Source organism: Leguminivora glycinivorella, chromosome 15 (assembly GCF_023078275.1).
Source record: "Leguminivora glycinivorella isolate SPB_JAAS2020 chromosome 15, LegGlyc_1.1, whole genome shotgun sequence".
Classification (NCBI taxonomy): Eukaryota; Metazoa; Arthropoda; class Insecta; order Lepidoptera; family Tortricidae; genus Leguminivora; species Leguminivora glycinivorella.
In genome coordinates, this window is record NC_062985.1 from 9404425 (window position 1) to 9429247 (window position 24823).

General features: G+C 36.3%; 2 protein-coding genes across 2 annotated transcripts in view; both read left to right on the top strand.

Moving 5' to 3' along the window:
- Positions 1–24823, top strand: part of LOC125234004 — a 315889-nt gene that overhangs the window by 91208 nt on the left and 199858 nt on the right. The window lies entirely within an intron of this gene.
- The window catches only part of LOC125234187, a 39480-nt gene continuing 26369 nt past the window's right edge, over positions 11713–24823 (top strand). The window contains exon 1 of the mRNA XM_048140394.1: positions 11713–12095. Within this exon, the coding sequence (XP_047996351.1) occupies positions 11713–12095 (383 nt within the window). The remainder of the gene's footprint in view (positions 12096–24823) is intronic.

Sequence of the window (24823 nt, forward strand, 5' to 3'; positions counted from 1 at the left end):
TTCAATAATAAGTATCAAGTGCGTAGATTCAGCGCAACTTTGTAACACAAACTGCTATTAGTAACGAACGAAGAAACACTAAATGCCAATTAAAATACATTATGTTGAGTATTACTTTGATTTGTTGACTATTTTCTCTAAATACATACGATTATCGAGATTGCTTCACTATTTCAAGGGGATTTTAAATTATATCTTAAGTTTTTAATACTATTTACGATTATGATACAGATACAGTACCTAAAATAAATGATAGGTACCTACATATATTGACCTACTTAACTAAAGATAACATCTAAAATGATTCTAGGACTCCAAAGCCAAGGTTTTTAAACTGAACATTTAACATTCGTCCGCCTGTTTATCCAAAAGATACTAAATTATCTGAAAAGATATATTTGGTATAAATTAGACCTCTAAGACAATCTTCTTCGTCCTGCTGGCACCAAACGTATTGAGTCTATTGCGTCAACGCTAAACAACTACGACACTTATGTCTGACTAATCCTTATTTATACAAATTGGATTGCACGAAACATCATCACAACAAGCTATAAAGATAAGCAAATCTGGAGCACTTAATATTGTAGAACCTGCAAATGGTGCACTTTGCTAAAGCATTCTTTACTCGCATTTGCAATGCAAAGAGGAACATACGGAGATTGTTTTTGAAACAATGACACGATCACTGACCTCATCTATTTCACTACCACTCACCACATTTGACCTGAATTATGGTTATTTAACATGGATAGAAAATGCCAATCTAAACATGATGAATATATTTAATGTATGAAGTTAAATCTATTGTTTTAAATTTTAAATGTCAAGGTCACTTATCAAATGAACAAATATGACAAGCCATAGGGCCCAAAAGTATACGTGGGGTGTGGCTGAGGTGAAGAAATTCCACGAATTTTCATAACATCTGTCATGTCATCCCGATATTTCCGATAGATTTTTACTAAGTATTCGTTGTCCCATCGGTGAGTGACGGTCACTCCCAAAATTGTCTTGAACATAAATTGAGATATTAATATAACGTGGAAGTATCCGAATGTGCGCCAACCAAAGGTAGAGTATTAGAGATATACCAAGACTACCATGAATATACATATGTCTGAGAAGCTACGGTGTTGTCAGTAGAGAATAATATTCTTGGAAAAAATCTATTATTAAGTTTTATGATGACATAACCCGTCATTGTAAATCATGGTAACAATTTTCATATTTGTCATTAGAAATTTAATGTTGACACTAAAAGTCATTAAAAATTTACTATCTCGTATCTTCACAGTTTTTTTATGCTTCATAAACGCGTCGTAAAAACAAATCAGAACTCATTTTATTGTTCTGTTCATTTAATTGAATGATAAGTGCCATTAAAAAAACAATTTCAGAAAACTGCGTAACTAAAACAGAGACATTTTATTTCACAAATGCATTAATACATATTAAAGACGTAAATATTTCGTAGATCTAAATTATCGAACAGAAATATTAAAATGTATGAAAAGTTTTTGATGATACAATTATTTTAGTAACACACTCCAGAGCACTTCATTGTATCTTTATAGATGCTAGATTTAAGTAACTCTCCACAGTTCATGGTCTCATGTGGTTAGTTATCAGCATGATCTATCAGTTCAGTCAGGGCAGAAAGAACAAAATGACATAAATTAGGTAGATAGGTACTAGGTGGTTACTCAGCACTTCTCCTTCCGCTCAGACTCTAACTTGTTATTAAAATTCGAAAACATCGTTGAGAGAAACCAAAGATAAATTTACAGTAACTGCACAGTTGACACAAATCGTGTCACCGTCTCTTGTAAACGATTAAGTTTAGTCTCCATCAAACACGCTTAGTTTAGTTCCCGCCTATTGTACTACTCGATTAAATTTAGCACCAATTAGAGTCCTATTTCGTCCAATGACGACGGCCCTTGGATAGCTAGAGGCAGATAAGAAGACAGACATACGACTGCGAATAATATAGACGCTAAATGGACAGCCAGATTTATGACCTTCCGAGACTTAGTTACTCAGAATAACTATACTCGTAAAGAAAAGGACCTGTTTTTATGAGTATTCATAAAGTTCTAGATGCTACTTAATTTAACCATCGATCATCCGTCCCTATCCGTCGTTTATATTTCTGTTGGAAAGAAAGAGACAACATTTATGAGAGGTTTACTTCCTGGTTATTTCAATAAATACTTGATGAGTCTGTTAATTAATACCTATAGATATTTCATAGTTATATGGTTCTGCTAAGTCTTAAAAAGGAGATAATATTGTAATGTAACAGTTTCTTGATCACGGTAAAAACAGGTCAATAAATCAACTTATCTCTTAAATTTAAATAATTATAAACGGTAATATAAACAGCTCTAATAACTGTGATAAGTTTCATTTACAAAACCTAAATATAATTCATATTTTAATCTCCAAAATTGTCACATGAAATCAAAACCACAGATCATCTTATCGCGTAATTAACCTAACGAGTTAATTCGACAATTATCAAAGTTGTAGACCACACGCAGATTATAGCGTGCTGTCCTCCCGCGCAAGTGATCTATGGCCCAATGTTGGGATAAGTAAATCAAGAGTATGAAGCGTGTGGGCGAAAGTACCGCCTTGCGGGACGCCTGCGGTAGCCTCTGTGAGTCACCCTAATGAACGTGCGGAGGAAAGTATATCAAACATTAGATAAAAGTAACGGTCGAAACAGAAGTGTCGTTCATTAACATAATTATATTCAATACCGTCAATTATAATTAAATTTTTAGATAATTTATGTGCGATCTTATCATCTATCGTCAGTTCAGTATCTGTAGAGATCGTAAACTTGGCCATTTAAGTATATATGGCTGACTGTTTTACACATTCGACCATTGACACAAACCACATATCTAAGATAGTTATCTTATCTTTTTAAATACTGATTAAGGATTATGCAAATATTAACATAATCGTTTTATTATCACATGGCGACCCTGTGGTAACGTCATTTTATATGGAACCTATAATAAAACGGCATTTACGAAGTGAAGTGAGGTGCACACGCCAATTACTCAAAGAATCGCGTATCAAAACCAGTTAGGAGCTAAAACAAGTAACACAGTAAACACTACAATGAAAATAGGAAAACCAAAATATTTAATAATGATAGGTATAAATTTATTTCGCGATTTTGGGGTTGCCAAAATATAAGTGGTGACTTATTCCTACGTTTTAAGTTTGAATGACACTGGTGTAACGCGTTTCAAGTAAGATAAGTATTTAAGTATCTGATGCAAAGGGTCAATATAAAATTATTAATATGCTATCAGCAGAAATTATACTATCATAGTACCTTTACCAACTAAAGGCTAAACGACAGTTACTGCATAATTAAACGACTAAGCGCTAGTTTTAGTCACATAAGTGGTTTCGTTTTACATTAATTTTCTAGAAATTATGTAAAACGCAAAAGCTTGTATAAAGTATTTTATCTTTTGACGATAACGAGAAAAATAAATTAGTACAGTACTACATTTCCGAAGTCTTCTAAGCTTTGTATATATTATATATAAAAAAATTAAGTGATATACATTAAAATATATTCGGATCGTAATAAAAATTCATATCCTTACCTTACATTCCTGAAGATTTTTTTATAAATTCTGTTCGTTCTATGAGGACTTCCTAGTCTAGAAGGCCTATTTTCCCTGGATGCAGACTTCAGTAATACCTGAAGAAATATGTGACAAGATTACAAAGTTCATGTATCAAAAGTTGAGCCGGCGTGGATGTAAGCCTAGCCATTAGGTACTTTATGGTCTCGACAAGAATTTGCGTTTAGACGACAAGCTAGACGTGTACGACAGTTGATTATTTCTGAATCACATGACTTTCTATAAGAGGAACTGAGTCCTTCCGATGAAGACTTCAGTAATACCTAAATAATATGCAGAAATATGTGACAAGATTACAATGTATCAAAAGTTGAGCCGGCGTGGATCTAAGCCTAGCCATTAGGTACTCTGTGGTCTCGACAAGCATTTGCGTTTTAGACGACAAGCTAGACGCGTGGGACAGTTTATTATTTCTGAATCAGATTACTTTCTATAAGAGGAACTTAGTCCTTCCAATGAAGACTTCAGTAATACCTACATAATGTGCAGAAATATGTGACAAGATTACAAAGTTTATGTATCAAAAGTTGAGCCGGCGTGGATCTAAGCCTAGCCATTAGGTACTTTATGGTCTCGACAAGCATTTGCGTTTAGACGACAAGCTAGACGCGTGCGACAGTTTATTATTTTTGAATCACATGACTTTCTATAAGAGGAACTTAGTCCTTCCAATGAAGACTTCAGTAATACCTACATAATGTGCAGAAATATGTGACAAGATTACAAAGTTTATGTATCAAAAGTTGAGCCGGCGTGGATGTAAGCCTAGCCATTAAGTACTTTATGGTCTCGACAAGAATTTGCGTTTAGACGACAAGCTAGACGTGTACGACAGTTTATTATTTCTGAATCACATGACTTTCTATAAGAGGAACTGAGTTCTTCCGATGAAGACTTCAGTAATACCTAAATAATGTGCAGAAGTATGTGACAAGATTACAATGTATCAAAAGTTGAGCCGGCGTGGATCTAAGCCTAGCCATTAGGTACTTTATGGTCTCGACAAGCATTTGCGTTTAGACGACAAGCTAGACGCGTGCGACAGTTTATTATTTTTGAATCACATGACTTTCTATAAGAGGAACTTAGTCCTTCCAATGAAGACTTCAGTAATACCTACATAATGTGCAGAAATATGTGACAAGATTACAAAGTTTATGTATCAAAAGTTGAGCCGGCGTGGATGTAAGCCTAGCCATTAAGTACTTTATGGTCTCGACAAGAATTTGCGTTTAGACGACAAGCTAGACGTGTACGACAGTTTATTATTTCTGAATCACATGACTTTCTATAAGAGGAACTGAGTTCTTCCGATGAAGACTTCAGTAATACCTAAATAATGTGCAGAAGTATGTGACAAGATTACAATGTATCAAAAGTTGAGCCGGCGTGGATCTAAGCCTAGCCATTAGGTACTCTATGGTCTCGACAAGCATTTGCGTTTTAGACGACAAGCTAGACGCGTGCGACAGTACTCATACTCATACTCATTTATTATTTCTGAATCACATTACTTTCTCTAAGAGGAACTTAGTCCTTCCAATGAAGACTTCAGTAATACCTACATAATGTGCAGAAATATGTGACAAGATTACAAAGTTCATGTACCAAAAGTTGAGCCGGCGTGGATCTAAGCCTAGCCATTAGGTACTTTATGGTCTCGACAAGCATTTGCGTTTAGACGACAAGGTAGCGTGGGCGCGTGCAACAGTTTATTATTTTATCGCGATTGTGCCGCGCTGTTTGCTGTCGGGTTAAGTGCTGTAGCTTTATATAATCCTTGTTTGGCGCCAAAGTGTTGATTATGCTGGAGTTATGGTAATGGGGCCTGGATGTGGAACTGAGGATGATCTGTGAAGTTAGTTGGGGAGCTAGGTTTAGATTGCATGCTTTGTTAATATTTTTGCAGTCAGCAACAGAGTTAGGTACGAATACAGCCAGTGTCAAAAATATTCATGTAGAACTTTGTTGCGCGTGCATTAAGGTCATGTATATTTTTAGCACTTTAGCTGTATTCATAGATAGCTTTATTGATGGTACCTGATGTCTAGGGATAATTAACAAATTTTATTGTGTATATGAATTTAGTAAATGTCTAATAGAAAGGTACAATTGTCCTATTCAGCTTATCCCCAATATCCCCAAGGTCTTTGCCATTTCTTAATGTCTTCCTGTTTTTCGACCCATATAGGTACTAATAATGTCCTGTATATCTAAAGTCCCGGAGAAATGGAAAGTTCACGGCCCACGCGGCCGATCTGCATTTTGATGAGGATCATTAGTCAGTTTGTCTTATTGATGGTAATGCGCAGTTCGCGCTGCCACGTGGTGAATACAATGAGAGTGATTCATGGGTATCGAAGGGACAACCATCTGTCTAGCGGTACTAGTTATTTTCAATAAGAAATGCGTGAAATATTTTTTTTTTTAAATTCAAATAAGTGTGAAGAGCGTGCGTTTTAGTTTGAGCAGGCAATGTAATTTCAATGCTATTAAGATTTAAATAAATTTAAAAGATAAAATAATTATTACCACTTTGTGTGAAACTTGCACTCACGACCTCTGTAATCTCTGTATTACTTACTCTAACGCTTTGCCAACTAACTAGCGACATCTACCGTAAGAGCGCTAGACTTCCCTTCCTAAGTATATTAATATAGGACTATATCGTCAATCAAATCAGTGTATAACATTCTACACTGGTTATTACGATCGCCTGCTACGAAAATTGTGTATGATTTTGATTTTTGTAAAACTGTACTTACTTACTCTGTTTGTAGCATATTCCCAATACTATTTTTTTTTTGTATAGTGTTAGTATTTAGTACCTACTTAATACCAACTGCACTATTATGACTTATTGAGTCCAAAATTTTACATAAGTTATTATCAAAGCGCTCTCGTTCGAATTATGGCCTATAAAACTGTCCCGAACAATCGTCAACGATTTGTTTATTAAAGTATAATCTCACCAAAATGACGTGTTTAGGTAATAAAGTAACATAATTGCACCATAGAAAGGCAATGGCTTATAACATTAAGCTATGACTATAAAATTCAAATTTAGCGAGAGATACGGGCGACTTTGGGAAGGTTAAGCTTTAAATTTACAGACAGTACATAAATAAATTGTTATTTAAATAAATTGTTAACAGCGCTGGTAGCCGAGCGGTAAGTACGTGCGACTTTCGTTCCGGAGGTTGCGGGTTCGAACTCAGGCTCGCACCAATGAGTTTATCGGAATTTATGAGCGAAATGTGATTTGATGTTTGCCAGTCGCTTTTCAGTGAAGGAAAACATCGTGAGGAAACCGGACTAATTCCAATAAGGTCTAGTTTACCCTTCGGGTTGGAAGGTCAGATGGCAGTCGCTTTCGTAAAAACTACTAGCTCCGCCAAATCTTGGGATTAGTTGTCAAAGCGGACCCCAGGCTCCCATGAGCCGTGGAAAATGCCGGGATAATGCAAGGAGGATGATGACATAAATAAATTGTTAAAGGCTTATTTCAAGTGGAGTAAGAAATTCATTATGTTCTAAGAACCTACTAATATATCGTCACTACTTTGAAAAAAAAAACTTGTATCTTCTTCTGTCAATGAAAATACATGTAATAAGTATGTATGCAATGCATATAGACTTACTGCGTAGCAGTGTGAGGAGCAGTGTGAGATACGAAATTTTTTCAAAGTAGTGACGATATGTCATGAGTATATAATGTTTACTAAAGTGTATGATACCATATTACCAAACGCTATCAATAGAGTGTATGATCCTCAGAAAATGTATATTGTACTTAGTTAGTCCAAATAAAAGTCTAGGTACATACACCTGATGACTACCACGTAAATGGCGACCTGAAACTCACACCATAATAATATGTTTGATATTGTGGCTAGTAGTTTACTTTTATACAACCACTAGCTTTTACCCGCGGCTTCTCTCGCGTTAGAAAGAGACAAAAAGTAGCCTATGTCACTCTTCATCCCTTCAACTATCTCCACTAAAAAAATCACGTCAATTCGTCGCTCCGTTTTGCCGTGAAAGGCGGACAAACAAACAGACACACACACTTTCCCATTATTTATAATATTAGTATGGATTATATTGTCACACAATCCTATGATCATAGCCTATTTATAACCAATGGGTATGCTTAAACACTAGTAAATAAGGATTAAACTATATCTAACCTCAGTATTAGAAAAGAATGGAATATTTTAGAAACAAACAATAGAGGTAAATGAGACCGATATATCGTGGATATTTTAAGTTTCGTTATGGATATAAAGATGCCACTCGGGATAAGGTACCAGCTAGCGACTCCGCTGATACGTACAAGCGTCAAGCGACACGCGTGGTGCCGTAGCCGAATGGCACTTCTGCGACGCGAAACGAAAACGAAACGCCGCGAAAGGTAGTCTGGCTCTGTCGCGCCAATATGCAAGAGCAATAAAGATAGATATCTACGAGCGTTTCGTTTCGTGAGTGTTTCGTGAGCGTTTGTGCCATTCGGCTACGTACCGTGGTGTTTTAAAATTAAAGGAGCGAAACTAACCCAACACACGATATTATTATTTATTACATTATATTATTATACACAATTTTATTGTATCTACATATAAATAGACACCGAACGACATGTTCCATTAATTGATCCACAAATAAAGAAACATAAAGATGGCCAAGAGTAAGCCCATTTATTATTAAAAAAAAAAAGAAGAATGAAGATGTTGTGAATATGTAGATTGAGAATCTTTTTATAACTCGTTCTTTACCAGAACGCTAAATGGGACAATAAAGCTTAGACCTTGGAAAAATCTCAAAAGAAGTGTCATCATCAAAAGCAAAGCTAAATAATAATTAGGCAAGTACCTAATTTATCTATTGGTAAATAAAGAAAGTTAAAGATAAGCTTTGAGTCAAGCTGAAATGTTAGATTATGTAGCCGTTTCTCAACTCTTTTCTAAGTCACCTGCCTACTACTAGTAATACCTACCTTCGAAGGCCGCCAGAAATCTTTATATTGACACATTCTTATGGTTGTACAAATGAGACCGCGTTTAATTTCTGCGCCTTTTGTTGTGTACCGTATTATTGCAGGTGTCTGTCTCTATCGCTTGCGCTTATGACTTGCACTATCCTTACCCCGTCCCCATCCAAGGTTCCGATTCTTATTGTTGCATCATTCCCAATAGCTGAAACAGACGTTTCGTAATTAATTAACTTAATTGCATCGTTTTCCGGCTCATTAACAGTGTTCGGTATCTTTTATTGCATCCGAATATCTTTGTGCTGACTCCCACGTCCCAAGTATTTGGATTTGATGGTCGGGAGGTGTGTAAAGGATCGGTTGATTGATTTGCTTCGGTTTTTGTTGTTAAGGATTCAATTCACCAAATGACTACGAAAAACCACTAATTAGGTACCTAGTGCCACGAGTTTATAGCCATAGTGAGCCATGGCTACCACCATGGTGGTAAAATCGGTTTTTTGTTTAGGAAGTAGGATACGTTTTACGAAAAAGGAATCAGTAAGGGAGCTATTTGTACTCAAATAACATAATGTTACATTTTTTTTCGCAAGGCTGAAAAGTTATACATATCTTTAGTTAAACTGGTGGCCCTGTACGTAAACTTCAAAACCGGTGTTTTGTTAGGCATTTACTCAGCAACTTATATGTTTTTTTCTCATATTGGAGTACCTACTGTACTGAGACTGAGTTACTATATATCCAAACTCTCTTGCTTTCTATTTCTATCTGTAGATTTTAGGTCCAATATTTACATTAAAATATTTATGGTATCTTTACTAACTATCTCGCTCGTACTTAATCTATTCTTTACAACGTGACCATCATATCCGAATTTCATAGATAATTTTAGCTTCACTATACTACACGATGTTAACAAACCTCTAGTTAGTGTAACAACGCCACACGCCACATATGACTTCACAAACAGTAGTCGGACACGTCTCGGCTTGTCATCGTTTTGTGGCGCGTTTATTTCTGGACAGATGCACACGCTTAGCTTGTCCACGCCTGATCTAAACAATTTGTTAAACATAGTCTTTTATATGACACGATACGATTAGGTTATAAGATCAAATTATAAGATTTTGTAATTAGGCCTTCATGAATAAAGATATTTTTTAACGATATTAAGTAGGTATAGGTAGTAGGTCGACTAGCATGGTATGGACATGTAATGCGGAGGGATGAAAGGCATGTGACGAGAAAGGTATTACGAATGAATGTGGAAGGTGGTGGAAGTAACGGGAGGGGAAAACCGAAGAAGAGGTGGATGGACTGTGTGAGACATGATATGGAACTAAAACAAGTTAATGATGAGATGACGAGTGACAGAGATGTATGGAAGAGAAAGACATGCTGCGCCGACCCCAAGTGACTGGGATAAGGGCAGGAGAATGATGATGATGATGATTAAGTAGGTATAGGTAAGTCAATCAGGAAGAGTAGAGAAATTACTATCGTTTGAAGACGTTCACGATTCAATGTGTATCGTTGTTTTCTCGTGTGCGTAGCTGAATGCACAAATGCTCACGATAATATCTGTTTCGTAGCTATCTATCTCTATCGCTCTTGCGTATTGGCGCGACAGAGCCAGACTACCTTTCGCGGCGTTTCGTTTTCGTTTCGCGTCGCAGAAATGCCATTCGGCTACGGCTCCTGGCACCTTGTCTATGATGCCAAATCATAAAAATCGCAAAACGCTTGCGTCTTGTTCAGTGTCAAAATACAACATGATTCCCTACCAAATGTTGAACACAAAAAAATATCGTCATATTTTCTTCTCGATGTGATCTAATCAATATTTAGCAATTTGCCAAAGAGAATTTAAAAAATACAAGGCATTTTCATATATATTTAAAAAAAATTAATGTACTTGTGCTCACACAAGTACGTTATTGTTATTGCTATCGTAACGTACTCGTATCGTCTCCTCAAAATCCATTGGCATTCGATCTGAACGCACTACTTTTCCCTTTAGTTTCACATTTGCTGTTAGGTACATTATTGTACATACACACATTGTAATCAGCACGATATTTAAAGTTTCAAGTTGCAATTACGAAACTAAACAAAACATGCATTTATAAGAGTGATCTTGTAAAGCAAGCTCTCAAAATTATTACACCCGAGTCAAGCCAATCATAAAAATTCACAAAATCATAGAAGACATATTAATATTGTTATTGCAAGTACGTACCTAAGATAATCTTAATATTCATAAAGTAGCGGCGACACAAACACAGAATCCTAAAATGAATCAAGAAGTAAGCACAGACAGGTACTTATTTCCAGAGGTTTTTAACAACAAGACCACCCAGACTTTCAGTACCTACATAGTAATATCTTGCGCGGCACAAGTTTCATCCTAATTTCCTGACTTTTAGACCCCCTCTTAACAGTCTTAACTGATATCATACGTTACCGTATTGGAACGAAACACTCGACTCCTAGATATTAATATTATTAATCGATTGTATTTATCTCGATTACCTTACTTAGAACTGACTGCAAATCATCGGTAAATATTATCCTGTCAAGTTTTATTATTTCAAGTGGCCTAGACAAGACTCCAGTTTTGATACGGCTTAAATGTTTTGTACGTTGAGGGTTCTTAAGCCGTTTTGATTTCAACTTAATAATAGGTTTAGTGCGAATCGCTTAATGCCCTTGGCTTTGTGACGGCTAAATCTAGACTCTTGAATTGATAAATAAACATAGTTGTTTAGGAAGTAGATAAATATTGTCTTAGATACTTCTCAGTTAAGATTCTTAGTACTCTGTGAGACCATTTATAGACCACATACAGTGAGGTGCACACACGCTTAACTGATTGAAGAGACACAAAAATAATAAGAAGGAATAGAATAAGTGTAATATTTGACACTCTGCGTAATACATCGTCGCGTCTCCAACTCCGAAGTCCTGCGTCGTTCGGGATTATATGGTATGGAGGCCATATTAATGCAGCGGCAGCTTAGATGGTGTGGGCGTGTCCTTAGAATGGGCGACCACCGCTTGCCAAAAACTGTTCTCTATTCTGAGTTAGCAGTGGGTAAGCGAAGGCACGGTGGTCAGCACCTGCGCTACAAGGACGTGCTCAAACGACATCTAAACGCTTGTGCCATCGACCATGAGCGTTGGGAGGAGCTTGCTGGGAAAAGGTCATATTGGCGAACTACCATCTATAACGGTGTTAAGGCATTTGAGGATAACCGCCTCAAAACCTTAGATGAAAAGCACCAATTACGAAAAGAGAGACCTAAGCCCTCCTACGTGTACACGTATAACTCCGCTGGAGAGCTTAGTTGCCACCCGTGCCAGCGAGTATTTAAAAGCAAGTTCGGCCTGGCCAGCCACATTAGAGCACACGCAAGGAAACGTCCGTAAGGCTTATTTAGGGTCGCCGTCATCGAAAACGATGAGGTCTACAATACAGTACAATACTTGTACGAGGTTCTATTATGTACGTACAGTGGTGAGCTGCAAAATTGCATAGAGAGATTATGAATGAATTCATTGATAAATTCGCCATGCACTTTTGCAGCTGATACTACATTGTGTACGCGTGTTACATTACAGGTTAGGGTAATTTACTTACAAGCACGAATCCCTCTTTAAGTATCCGGATGGTTAACACTAAGTGCGTTTTCACATTATCCGATCCGATATCGGATGTCGGAAGGATTTCAATAGAAAAAATCCAAGATGGCGCCTGTAATGTATGGGATAACGGTCCGACATCCGATATCGGATCGGATAATGTGAAAACGCACTAACAAGGATTTCTAAGAGATTTCTAAACGATATTGAATAAGGGGCTAAGACTAATCAAATAAGGAAATCAGTGTTGATTATTGTGCCAAGTACGAGTATTAAACAAGATTGCTCGTCCATCGCGTAATTAAATTACACTTTAATTAACTAATTGGATGAAAGTTATTAATACGAAATAAAACGCTTCCGGCATTCGCTACTGCTAATAGTGCAGTGCAGCAGGGCCTGTAGCCAAGAGCACTATGGATGATGCTTCGTGGCAAATGATACCTAATTGACTCTGTCGCACCAATATAGAAGAGCGAAAAATAGCGAAAGAGAGATATAATTACGATGCGCTACATAGCGAAAATATGACCTAACCACAAAATTACAATTTTGATAAAACCCGCGACCGTGACATAGTTTACCGATTTTCATGAAACATGGCTAAGAACACTACCGACTAATTCAGGTTTCAAACAAAAAAAACTAAATCTAAATCGGTTCATTCGTTCGGGAGCTACGATGCCCCAGACAGACACACAAACAGGCAGACAGACACGTCAAACTTATAACACCCCGTCGTTTTTGCGTCGGGGGTTAAAAATTGTAACGCTTGGCTTGAGGAGGGTCTACCGGCCTAGCCGAAGTGACAATCGTTGACGAATCGAAGCCGAAGTGACGTGGCCACAGAGAACCTCCTATAGAGTGGCAGTCTTGTATATTTTGTTCGCGATACGAGTCACCAGTGTTTGGGGTGCGAGGAGCGGGCGGGGAATGTGTTAAGCGCGCTGTGATTGGCCGTTTCAAGGACGGCGGGCAGTCGCGCCAGATGAAAAGGGACAGAAGTATGACTGTCCCTCTACTGACGCGTAAGTGGCCAATGTAAGTTGACCTATGCCGGCTCTGAATAAATTATAAATATGACTTATTTGTGGAATGTAATGCCGTCTGTTTTTAAATTTGAGCTTCTTGTTACCTTTCCACACCATTTCACACTACAGGTGGACATCTTTAAGGCATCAAAATACCCTTTTCCAATTTTTTGTGCGAAAAACACGCGCTGCTTTCGGGTCTGTTACTTGGTCGATACTGATCGGGCACGGCGAGCGCCCGCGCTTATATCAGTGCAAATACTAGGAAGGCTGGCGACCGCGAGTCGTCTTGTAATAGATGTCTATAGGGGTTGGTCTGTGGACGTGGCGATCGAAAAGCACGCGCCACTACAGAAGAACGATAGACAGAGCTAGCTATGAAACGTTTACGAATTGTGACGCTGGCTAGGTTCCTGGGCCCTTATAGCCGCTATACACATGGGCCCAACGGTTGGGCCAGCCCTTCGACCAGCTCCTTGGCCAAGATAAGAGTCGCTGTTTACACATTGGTGAACTAATCACTTGGCATTGGTTCTTCATAAAAGATCGACGTAAAATGGGAAAGGCTAGGTAATTCTAGGTCATTAACGTTGTCAGCAAAATTTATTTAATATGTATATAATAACCTGGATATAAAATTAAATTATCTGAAATATATTTTTTTTTTAATATTCTGATAAGCACATTTATCTTTTTTAGGCAATACATTAATTTTTTGAAAGGGTATTTTGTTTCCTAAAATCAACAATATTATTGGCATAGATAAACTTTTTATTTTCGCAAATCTTTCACTACTGTTCTCTCTGACGGATGACGACAAACTGAATGAGGCGCCAACGTGTGAACACAGTTGTGTGTCATGTGCGCCAAAGATCGTTTGATGTGTGGACAAGAAACCGACACCAGTCGGTTGGCAGGTCAGCGCTGCCAACATACGGGCAAATAGCATTTTACACGCTTGGCCAAAGGGCTGGTCCAAGGGTTGGCCCAACCGTTGACCCCTTGTGTACGGCGGCCTTTATATATGAAAGTACACGGAAGAGCGATAGAGAGTTGCATATCATTTGCTACTAAATAAAACAAGCACCCTGAGGGCTCTGAATTGCAGATAATTGTTATTTATTTTATTTTATTGTACATAATTGCAGCTTTACTTTAGTGGCCCGTGCTCAACATGGTCGGAAAGACTTTCTAAGCATCGATTTGCGGAAAATTCAAACAAAAACCTTCTTTAAATTTAAATGTTATACACCTTTTTATGTTTTTATACCTGCTGTTGTTAATGGGGACTCATAAAAAATATACTTTGAACTTGAATTTCCTTTGAAAAAGCCTATAAATGCTTTTACTTCCCCCTTTATATAATACTAGCTTTTGCCCGCGGCTTCGATCGCGTTAAATTCGAAAACTGCGGTATGGTCCATACAAACTTCCACCCCCCATTTTAGAGAAGTGGGGGAATTAGAAAGAGACAAAAAGTTGCATATGTCACTTTTCATCCCTTCAACTATCTCCACTTAAAAAATCATGTCAATTCATCGCTACGTTTTGCCGTGAAAGACTGACAAACAAACAGATACACACACTTTCCCATTTATAATATGGATATACCTAGGTATAATGTAAAATGGTTAACCTAGTCAACTCTCCGAAATAAATAGTGAACTCCCAAGGTATTACTTTCATTTTGTTGACCTAAAAACAAAATTAAATTTTACACTTTATATTGATGATAAATCTAAGCAAACTTAAAGCGATCGGTTAACTTATTTAAACTTTGTCCAATAAACGTGCAAAATATGTCTTCCACGCCGATTGAGCCACTAATCCACCACTGCCCTATTTCACACCGTAGGAAACTTTACGGTTATCTAACCTATCACACTTTCCAATTACAGAAGGGCTCATGTACATATAAAACCCTCTACAGATACGCCCTTTAGGAACGAAAGGGTCCTACTAAATCGAGGCGACAATATTTTACTTGGTCTTAAATTGCGGCAACCGCTAAACCTCTTATAGCGATCTTGACTGAATGATTTGGGACCTTATAGTTTTATGATAAGGTTTATGTATTGTCAGGTAAGTGAAGATGTTACTAGTGACTCCAATGTGATCATAGGTACAGTATTATTTGAGAACTTTGGCATTTTAACAGTTGAATGTCTCACTCAAATCTAGCGGACCACTATACATGTTAGCTATACCGGTGGCGTACTAGAAAGAGGCCTATGCTCAGCAGTGGACGGTTCAAGGCTGATATGATGATGATGATGATATTATACAGAGTGAATAAAACGAATAAAATTTGTATATTCAGGTACATTGTTTATTAACTCCACACGAAATATAAGATAAGACATCGTTTATTCAAGTAGGATTTTATTACCTCTTTCGAATCGTCAGAAAATAATGCAAAACCTATTTGTGAAGAAGAATACATGCTGACATAACTATTTTCAGTTAACGGCCGGCCTACCGCTCGTGATATAATTTTCGGTAAGACTTTAAAGACCTAGAAATCAAAGGCGGCAGACAGCATTTTATTTCTTATAATTTTTAAGAATTTGATAAATTGTGGTTAAGAATTCAGAATTAACTGACCTCTTTAAAAACTGATTTAGACAGCGTGCGAAGTCGCATGCCATCCTAGTTACATTGCGGATTATTGATGTTACATTCCCTGGAAGAGATCCCTTAACCCCTCAAGCGCCTTGTTCCAGATCTGTCCCAGGCAATTTAAACTGTAATTAACAGATTGAAAGTTATTAATTCAGTAGCAAATTTTTGACAACGGCGTTCCAGGGGTTAAAGGGATAAGTTCGTCTTTATAGTGACAAGCTCTTTTTCTTGTGTGTTGTATTATTTTCTGGTACAATAAAGTGTTTTACTACTATCACTACTACATTCGATTGAGCACACCAATCAAATATTCCTCGTACGATTTATCTTACTTTGTAAATGGACCCTAAACCGTTTACCCTGTATATTGCATATCCGGCAATCTTCCGCTCAAATCCAGTAGTTTATTATTTATTACCTGTCGAAGTAGTTAGGTTAATACTTTGATTAGTTACGCAAATTAAATTTATAAGTTATTAACGGTATATTGGTACCTACATACCTGTGTAGGTACCAGTGGCGACGCGTGAAAATTTTTGTTGGTAAAGCCGGAGGGGTTTTTGAGATCTGTTTTGTATGGATTTCTACAGATACTACAGAATTTTAGGGAACCCGTTGGGAATCGAGTTGTATTGCTACGCCACTGGTAGCTACTCTACCTTACCTAAATAGTTCCTTACTACACAATATGTAAATGTATAGGTAGTTTCCACAAATAACGTAAATATACCTACGAGAAAGCTTTCACGGCCCAAATGCCAAAAAATCATAAAAATACGGAGAGCCGACGTCACGCGCAGAAGTAATTCTAACTACCTAAACAGCGGCGCCAAAGCAAAGTTAATCAATGTAATTAACATACCAGTAATCGCAATCGGTTAATCGTTTCGATTGTGCGGAATCGGTAAGTTCTCAGTCGCAACAAGGCTATTACTTACAGGTCAATGCTGCCCGACAATCGATGCAGTCGATAAGAGCTCGATAGTATCGATAACAGTTTCGCAGGATCGAATATCGTGTATCGTGTGTAATGGTTGTTCGCGGCTGCGTATTTGAGGTTGACTGTTTAGGATGGAATGATTGGGGTAGGTATGATAAATTCTATGGTGACGTATTTTATGAACTTGTTTTTTGAAAGAATAAATGATCGTAGCTTTGTTTTTGGTATTATACGATTTTTTTTTTAATTTTATTTGAAGTAAGTAGTGTGAACATTTTGAACTACCTATGCCTACCTACATTGTTCCTTGTCATAGGTATTAGGAGGTCACTAGCGAGTAGCGGTTTTCGTGTTGATTACCACGACTGGACTTGGATTGCCTCGTTATTATTGTATTTCGACATTCTGCTTTATTTAATTTAAATTTTAAATGGCACCGCACTATTGTCTTGTCAATATAACCCAGTTAGTTCTAGTAGTATGGCCAGTACAAGGTACTCTACAATGTTTAAAATACTGGCCAAGGACGTTTCACATATTAGTTTGCTTATAATCAGGCCTACTTTTGTAGTACTTAGCACTTAAACTTAGTCCAATATTTTACAAGAATCTAAAGGCCAACAATACAAAAGAGATATGACGAAAATTATATCGCTAGTCTGTTGTCTTTCTTCTCCCCTAACGGTAAACGTAATCATAAGTCCAAGTAAAAATAGTGCCTAGGCAAAATGCTAGGATAACACAAGGAAGAAGACTGTGAAACAAAATCACAATAAAGCGCTTCTCTCTATTTATTTACTTCAGAGATATACATAGTAATCGGTTCGACGGATGGAGTATTTTATCTTGAAACAAAACTCATTGCTACAATTTAGTTCAAAGTCCACATTAAATATTTATACCCAAGCTCACTCTCTTAAGCTCACATACAACACAAAATTGTAAAGGTTAAAATAACAATTTTCTGGAATAAGTTCAACAACTCTTTACACTCTAATCAATCATGAATAATTTTGACAGAATCGATACTCGTATCTTCAAGAGGTAGAAATAAAATTCTCGCTCCAAGGCACTAGTCACACCAAATGCGAGTAACGCCGTGGCTTGCATGGGCGACGGTCGCGCGATGGTCGCGCGACGGCGATGCGACGCATACGAAATAAAACATCGATATGGAAGTATGAGACGCGACGGCAACGGTCGCGCGACCGTCGCCCACGCAAGACACGGCGTAAACGATGAGCTATCAGCGATAGAAACGGACAAAAAATAGTCCCTCCCGTGTAAATATAAAAGAGACGTGATAGCACGAGCGAGTTATAGACCGGTAGTTCGTCCGTCGCTAAGCGAAGAACTATAAACCTCTCGCTCTCTCTTAAAAATTATATGCAACGAATGTCTATATTATAACGCATCTTTAGAACGAGACCGACCAACTCAATGATATTATTAGGTTGTTTCATAATTATTTTCCCTCTTTGAAATGCGATTAAATTATTTTTTCTACTCGTCGACTTTAATCTGTCAAGTAGGACACCACAGACTAAACTATGTATACGTGCTGACTTTTCAGTGTTGGATAGTCTTTGACACTAAGTGAACTATAATATTTCATTACACTTCACTTTAGTTAACTAAAAAAAATTCAAAAATAGAACTTCATGCAAGTTCTATACTAATTTGCGATACCTGGCAAATTTTCGCGTTATCGACCTATCAGAGACGGTTATTACAAACAATTGGTTGCTAGGTAATTCGATGTTGATACAACGGTGACGATATTAACATTAATTTTAACTTGAATGATGATATTTTTCGTCCATTGATGATGCAGATGATGACTCATAGAAAAAGTATTGTATTGTATACAAAAGTGATACAATTAAGCTTTTCACTCTCGTACCGTACTATTAGCCTAAACATGGTACTCGACTGAAAAGCTTTATATTATATCACGATTGTATAATACTATTGTAATATCGACTATCATTTGTTCGTTTTTATCTCCCATAGGTTATCGCTTATTCGTTTTCGGTGGGACCAATGCCTTAATTTGACAGTAAGCTTTGGGTTGACTATAAAATTATGAATTACTCGACTATAAACTTGTCTTGATGTTTACGTTGCCGCGAATAGGGAAATAAACTAGATCTTGGGTTTCATTGCCAGAGTAAATGGAACGGTTAATATGAACTAGTGTTAGTCTGATATGTACTTAAATTTTAAGGTTATTCACCTTTTCATTGGTTTGATAGATATTAAAATGCTAAGCGCCGACTTTTGGCTGACAACAGACATTATCCTCAGAGTTTTAACCAATCAAGTGCCCGTGGAGGATAAGAAGCATTGTCTGATAGATAACCACAAGGGATACGATTTAAAATGAGTAGGTATATATGAAAATTGCTACCAGTTATTTTACGGCAATGTGTTCATTTTTATGAATACTTGTGTCGTTCGTCATAAAATGGTGGCTTAATTTGTATTCGTTTTTTTATTATAAATCTTTAATGTACTTATTTATTCAATATACGATACTAATAATACGATGTATAACTTTATAAAACCAAAATATACAATATATATTGCCAACCATGTTAAATTGCAAACATTTACTATCCAATAGACTAAATATGTTATTTTGTATTAAAGAGAGATTTTGTATAATTTTATTTATATACGCGTTTATTAGACACTGATTACGCTAGCTCAGACTCGATTTATATTTCGCGGTAAGATTGTAATTTTAACAAGAATAAATTGAGAGTAAAACTGTTTCGTGGATTAACTGAACTTATGTGCGTCAATGACGACCCTTGGGTTATTGTTATAACCTATATTACTTAGTAGCATGTGATGCGTACAAAATTGAACGCGGCCGTGAATGGATTATATTTTATATTAGTAGAGATACATACAGACCGGGACATAGACCTTGGCGAGTATTCTTTTACTTTACATGAGTGAATGCGAATGCAAAGCGCCCACTGCCCACACAATTTAATTTTTGTCATCCGTCCGCTATCATTTATGCATCATCGTCGTCCAAACCGTATCCGGCTAATAGAACAGCGTCAAGCTCTTAATGTGCTAACATACCAGTCATGGTCCATATGAGCAACTAAGTTTTTCATTTTCACTCTCATATTTTTACACTTGTCTGTAATATTTTAGCAATGACTAATTTTCAGATGATCCTTAATACCTATACATCATTAAAATATATATAAGTGTAATTATTAACAAAGACCTTAAAATAAAGGGTGAAGGACTATATTTCTGTGCCTGGAGAAATTGTGCCCGTGCGATCTGATCTGACGGTGAAGATCTTCTTGATTTATAGAGTGGCGCTTAACGTGATATATTTGCTTTGACTCGTGCCAAAATTTACTGACATATTTTACATTTAAACGTAACCTTGGGAACACTTAGTGATTTAATTATGATTAATTTTAGTTAAATTTCTCATTCAATTTATATTAAAATTTTCAATTTTGTGAGAATAAATTAAGGTGAATATTTTAAAAGTTCTAACACAATGTGCTACTGATATTTGAGTAAAGATTCATTTGAAATGTTCTTTATTGGATACATAATTATAAATAAAAACAATAATACTAATCATAAACTAAACCTTTATCTAAAATTAAATAAGGTAAAATACCCCATAATGGACGGTGATGCCATTATGGACAAAAAAATACAAATCCTTAAAAATAAGTATCTAAAATTAGTTTCTAAAAACTGACGGCAATGTACCATAAACTAGAGTTGTAGAGCTGTTTCATTTTGAAGTTTCAATTAATTCGGTTATTTCTGAAGGATTTGGCGACAAGATAAAATTCACCAGTTTACTGAAAAAAATATCAAGACGAATTCTTAGTAATGTTGCTAAGAGAGTTGAGTTCATGTATCATCATCCTCCTTGCGTTATCCCGGCATTTGCCACGGCTCATGGGAGCCTGGGGTCATGGGAGCCTGGGGCTTTGACAACTAATCCCAAGATTTGGCGTAGGCACTAGTTTTTACGAAAGCGACTGCCATCTGACCTTGCAACCCGAGGGGTAAACTAGGCCTTATTGGAATTAATCCGGTTTCCTCACGATGTTTTCCTTCACCGAAAAGCGACTGGCAAATATCAAAGGCACGTATTTAACCGGGCGACTAAATAACCATAGAAATGGGTATCAAATATAATAGTTTGGCGACTAAAATGGGGCCTCAAATTATTTCAATATGAGGTAGCATTTTAATGTCATTACGGCTACGGTTTATTCAGACGCGAGTATCAACTATTTATTTGGCAACTAAATTATTATATTGGAAACAATTTAAGAGAGACAGTTTAATAGGAAAACGGCTATCTATTAATATAAAATATACAGTTCTTTTAAAATATTTATATAGCAAATTAACATAAAAAGTACATTTAAAATTTATACATCGGCACTCATCACGTGAGCTGTCATTTTAATAAAAAAAAGGATTCTTATAAAATATAATGGTCGACAAAATATTGTACTTATGGGTAAGAAATTAGGTGTTTGGGAGTGCTGGCAACTTCGTCTCTATTCAATGAATTTAACTTTTCATGACGTTTACTCTATCGAATCTAAGGCCGGTCTTACGCAGTCTTAACGTCACTCTGAAAGATTCATTTTTTTGGCAGGAAAACCTTACTCAGAATATGCCTTGGCATAAATCGTTCCGCAGATTTTATAATATCCAATCTTATGCTGGCATAATGTTAATGAGCAAAATAATCTTCTAAATTAAGAGTACTTCCGTAGACTTTTGTTTGCATAATATTTAGGCAGTAAAAAGTTGTCCATCTTCTTCCTATTTCTGTTTTGATAGCGAGTCTTGTGTGTTGGGGATGCAAGATACCTAACACTCCTCCTCGCTTCGCTCGTCGTCGTTCTGGGACTGTATTTCATTTCCTTTTTGCTATCGTTGTTTTGTTCATACAAAGTACCTAAGAATTATGCCATAGCAAATTTGGTAGGACTTATATTCTACTAAAAAAATAACCTAACACTAACCCACTTTTCTGCTAGCAGAAAATAATTCTGCTCATATACCTCTAATATTATACTATACGATTATCACGGTAATTTTTTTATATCATATGCGCGTTAGCGACCCATTAGAAGCTTATACACTCCTTTTTGCTGTGTATTTATTATAAAATGATTTGGTACGCGTTCCCTTATAGAGATATTTAAATACTACTCGTGGTTTACGGGTCGCAAATACGATGTTTGAATAGAATAGAATAGAATAGAATAAACATTTATTCGTGAACACAGGCAAGACAATAACAACAAGACGGAAAGGAATGAAGTGCCACGAAATGGCCTCATCTCAGCGTGTTGCTGGTGACTTCCAGCGCTGATTTTCCGATGGGACCATCGTTTCCATAAAGAAACGATTTTATATGTTTTTTTAAAAAAACCTACTTCCCAGTAATATTTTTAGTTGCCTCCGCAATTTAAATACTACTTTACACGATGAGCTAAGTATAATTATTTAGGTGCTAACATCTATATGACTACAAATATTAAAAATCTTACGCTTTACAATACTAGGTGCCAATTATTATTTTAGTCGCCAAAGTATTGTTTAATGTTCCTCGGCAATATTTTTGTCGCTTGAAATTTGCTGCCATTTTTTAAATTGATGCTTAATATTTGAGGCTCATATATTTTTTTTGTCGCCACAATATTAAAACACAGCCAAATTATATTATTGTATGCCCGACTTAACTTCCCGTTTAATATTTTAGTTGCCCGGTTAATTATATGCCAATATCAAATAATATTTCGCACATATAAATTCCGAAAAACTCATTGGTGCGAGCCGGGTTTTGAACCCGCGACCTCCTGAACGAAAGTCGCACGTACTTACCTAGCGGATAAAAAAATAATACTCGGTGTAAATTTGAATGCGTTTTACTTACTGCATTAAACATGAGATAAGGTATAAAACATACTAGTTTGTTGCTCCAAAGATATAAAGAAATGGCGTTATTTTGCGAGTGTCCATTACTGGAACCGAAAAACTGCCTACCTCCTATGATGGACAAGGAACAATTTACAAAACCAAAATTTACAAGAAACAATCCTATGTTAAAATAACTCAAACTAATTGTATTTATGTGAAATAAGTTTAAAAGTAAAATTTTAAACTTATTTCACTGTACATAATGGGGGATCCATTTACTGGAGAACTGCCGTCCATAATTGGAGAAAAAACACCTAGTTTTAATTTGTTAACTATGAAGAAACTAATAGGAGTATCTATTCTGCAATACGCTGGAAATGTAAAAGAAGGATAGGACATTCAAGATTTAACACGCTTAGCGGTAGAATTTTTACATTTCTGAGTGAAATATCAAAAACAGGCGAAAATTTTTCTTAAACTGTCCATGATTGTGTCCGTTACCTTACCTAACTAAACTAAAAATATTAAAAACTAGGTGAACTCCTTAGGCATGGTGCCGTAGACACTAGCCGTAGTTGTGCTACTTATTCGTACATCCACTAAATCCATACTAATATTATAAATGGGAAAGTGTGTATGTCTGTTTGTTTGTCCCTCCTTCACGGCAAAACGGAGCGACGAATTGTTGTGATTTTTTAAGTGGAGACAGTTGAAGGGATGGAGAGTGACATAGGCTTACTTTTTGTCTTTTTCTAACGCGAGCGAAGCCGCGGGCAAAAGCTAGTGTAGAATAATTGTAAACGAGCTATGTATTCGTACAATCACTCAATGTACCTATTTATGTAAATGTTTCTAAACAATATTACTCGTAATATTATAGCAGTAGAATACCGCAAATTTATCGCAACAGTTCGTTGAAATGTTTAGTAACAAAACCGTTTTTAAATAACGTATCAATCATTTAACTGGTCATTCAACTTGAAACCTGATTTAAGTCGGCTCCACATGTGCGATGTAAAACGCTAAGTTAAAGTATATTGTAACGTCTTTTATACTATTATGTTGAGAGTAATTTCTCAAGACTATAATAAAAATTTCAGCCTCAACTATATTATTTCCTGGAGGTCTGAAAAGAATCTCTAAAAAGTGAACATATTCCTGTCTGTGTATCTGTCGCACTGTTATCTCATTCAAAGCTATTTTAAATCGACGTGTAATTGTCTCAAAGAATTTTGATCAAGTATATACAGAGTGGGGCCTGTAACCAAGGTGAAGAATTGAACTGTAGGCTATTCTCCTTATACTGATCAACATTTGTTCAGTGACTTTTAAAAATTATGAAGTCTTTAAATTTTTAATTTTTCATACAAAATAAATTCACCTTGGTTACAGGCCCCACTCTGTATATGGAAAGCTGCAACGTTAGTATTGTGCCGATCATTAAACCTTTATTGGGAGAAAATTACGTATGATCGGAAGTGTAATCCAATTAATGTTTGTATAAAAGCGCAAGTGATATAGCCACTAGCGCTTTTATACATTAATTGGATTAATTTTATTAATTTCCTTTAAAGTGATATAGACACTTTAAAGGAATAGTGGTAAATGCTATTTTGTTTTCAATAGCTTCATAGCCATCTAAAACAAGAGTTGTAGGAATACCTACAACTCTTGTTTTAGATGGCTATGAAGCTAATAAGCTGTAAGCAAAAAGTAAGTTTCTACCAAAAAAAAAATTGTTTTTGTACCACATATGCATCCAGCTTTACCTATACGCACAGACGGATCGCGTGAGAACTAATTTGACATAATTTGCCTCAAATGAACCAAATTGCCCGCAGCTTTCACTTTTTTGAATGTCAAGCCTTTGCCAATTATTTTAGAACAAGGTTTGTGGTACAGTCTGCCGCAAAAGTCTATACATTTAAGTAAGTATATTAAAAAATATTGCAACAGACATAATATTTAACTGTAT